At 35.6% G+C, this 2,698-nt stretch overlaps 1 protein-coding gene across 1 annotated transcript; it reads right to left on the bottom strand.

The window, feature by feature from the left end:
• Positions 1-620: 620 nt before the first annotated feature.
• On the bottom strand, positions 621-2,409 carry LOC104117393 (short chain aldehyde dehydrogenase 1-like). Its single transcript, XM_018778011.3, has 2 exons — positions 2,208-2,409; positions 621-1,548 (listed from the first exon to the last, which is right to left on the bottom strand). The coding sequence occupies exons 1-2, from the start codon at positions 2,246-2,248 to the stop codon at positions 747-749; spliced, it is 843 nt and encodes a 280-aa protein (XP_018633527.1). The 5' UTR covers positions 2,249-2,409; the 3' UTR covers positions 621-746.
• Positions 2,410-2,698: the final 289 nt, after the last annotated feature.

Raw genomic sequence — 2,698 nt, 5'->3', positions numbered from 1 at the left:
TGAATCAAGTAACAACCAGTACCGGGAACAACAACTGTAGTTGATATCGGATAAATCCCGAAGGGAGCATGGTCAGCGGAAGCAGATCAAATATTTAATATCAGATAACATTCAATGAAGAATATTCTCTAACATTAAATGGGGCGACCATTGCAGAGAATATTTGAATTCATGGCTTGCCGTTACATATTCATCAATGACTCCTTTATGATCATTTAAGTGAAGTTTGATCCTAAGATCTTGTTTCCCTATGTATAGCAATAAATAGCAGGCTCAACAATCACTGCAACACATGAAATGTTTGACAAAACTTATGCTATTTTTCATTTCCACGTTGAATTAAACAACTTTGTTAACTCTTTTAAATTGCTTTCATTTCCGTTCTCGGGGACATTGGGCTCGGATCCATGCTTGCTTTCTTCTTCAATTTCAATTGCTAAGTCTTACTTTTAATCTTATTTCCTTAACATTTGGGATCAAATTAGTCTATAAACCACGTAACAAATTCAACTTTATCGTTTTACGGATAAACATTATCTATTTTATTCAAGCTAACAAAATGACCTCCGTGATGATTTATTCGAAAAACAAAAAATGTAATTATATAACATACAAAGATCTCTATTTTTATTTGGAAAGAGATAGATTTCTAGTTGTAAAAAATGCAAATCCTCAACCGCCAAAGGACTAGGATAAAAACTCTCGTACATTTTAAGGAAAAAAACGAGCCAATACCAATATTGTGCTCAAAAGCCACTGAGGACCTCTCTTATACACATAGCAAAAAGTGGATTAGTTTTGCTATAACCTCCATCAATCATTAGGTTCAATCCACTCACATACTTAGACTCATCACTTGCCAAATAAACTGCAGCTGCTGCAACATCCTCAACCTCTAACTTTGCTTCCTTCAGATTAGCCGATTTCATAACTGCCTCATCCACCTTACTCTGATCAATTCCCCCAACAAATATAGACACCATTGGAGTAGCCACCACAGATGGTGTAATGCAATTTACTCTAATCCCATATTGTCCCAATTCGGCGCACAAATTGTTGGCTAGTCCAATTACAGCGTGCTTAGATGAAGCGTAAGTGTGTGGTGACATCCCTGCTACAACGGCTGTCACACTCGCAGTGAAGAGAATGCAGCCTGTTTTGGCCGGGATCATAACGCGGGCTGCATGTTTAGCGCCGAGGAAGGCGCCAAACACGTTGATATCAAATACTTTTTTCAAGTTTTCGTAGTCTGTGGTGGTAATTCTTGGATCTATGCTTCCCGTTATGCCTGCATTGTTGTACATGATGTCGAGCTTACCATATTTTGAGACTGCAAAGTCTATTGCCTTCTCGACTTGTATTTCGTTGGTAACATCGCAATGGACGTACGATATGTGGTCTGAGCCGATTTCGTCGCAGAGTGAATGGCCAAAATCGTCTTGGACATCAAGAATTACAACCTTGGCACCATTTTTGACGAAAAACTTAGCTGTGGTAGCACCAATTCCACTTGCACCTCCAGTGATGACTGCTACTTTACCTTCTAGTCTGCAATGTTAGAATGGCAAAACCAAATGAGGAAAAGAGATTGAACTTTATATCCACCGTTTCAATTTATGTGGTTTAATTTGAGTGACATAATATGACATAAAAAGCAGAGATATAGTCTCTCCGTTCTAGTTTACGTGAACCTATTTTATTTTTGGCTCGTTCTAAAAAGAATGACCCATTTCTAAATTTGAAAACAATTTAGCTTAAACTTCCAATTTCACCATTGATAAGAAGCTTTTATAACCACATAAATACTTTGAACCCCTTTTTGACTTGTTTAGGACCACAAATTCAAAAAGTCTTATTTTTTTTTACTCCGTGTCTAGTCTAACAGCTTCACATAAATTGGAACAGAGGGAGTAATATTTATGTGGCTATAATTCTATAAAACTTATGGTCTTAAATATGATATAACAATTGTGTGGCTATAAAAACTTACCATTAATGATAAAATGAGAAATTCAAATTAATTTATTTTTAAATATAGAAAAATATCACTTCTTTTTTTTATGGACTAATAAGAAAATAATATCATTCTTTTTGCGAAGGGCCGAGGGAGTAGTTATTTAAATTATGCCGTTTTGTTTTTCACAGACAGGGGCTTGAAAGAAGAATAATTAAAAGAAATAATTGAGTTCTAGTTGATCACTGAATACCTTTTGGCTGATGTAGCGACTGAACTGCTGTTGCTGGCCATCTTTGATGACAAGATTCAAGAAATAATGACTTAACAAGTTGTTCTCTGAGTCCCTGCGATGTGTTGAGTTCTATTGTCCAGTTTTTTACTTGGTTAAGCTTTATAGTGCATGACCATACCATTTCGAGAATGAAGACCATTCAAATATTAAATTAAAAAGTTCAAAGAAATCTTTGCAAATCGGTTGGAATATGAGAGAGCAGGAGTTTTTATTTGACTGTGAACCGAAAGTCCCAATTGGTCTTTCTTGGCTGCTAGATTTCTTTTCTTTGGTTCTTCTTCTTTCTTTTATTTATTGGTCTCTAATTTTAAAATGTAGAAAAATGTAGCACATCACCTTCAAAGTCAATAAGATTGACCGCTGATGATTATTTACTTACTTGTCGGCTTGAACTAACTTTCCTTTTGAAAATTAAGGACATATTATACTCTCGTGGCTTTGTTTGACCT

This window comes from Nicotiana tomentosiformis, chromosome 11 (genome assembly GCF_000390325.3).
Source record: "Nicotiana tomentosiformis chromosome 11, ASM39032v3, whole genome shotgun sequence".
NCBI classification, from domain to species: Eukaryota; Viridiplantae; Streptophyta; class Magnoliopsida; order Solanales; family Solanaceae; genus Nicotiana; species Nicotiana tomentosiformis.
Note: the sequence above shows the minus strand (reverse complement) of the source record. Positions and strands in the feature narration are given on the sequence as shown.

Coding starts and splice junctions, on each gene's coding strand:
- LOC104117393 (XM_018778011.3), bottom strand. CDS start 2,248: ATGGCCAGCAACAGCAGTTCAGTCGCTACATCAGCCAAAAG. Junction 1,549..2,207: donor GTCGCTACATCAGCCAAAAG/GTATTCAGTGAT, acceptor CTAACATTGCAG/ACTAGAAGGTAAAGTAGCAG.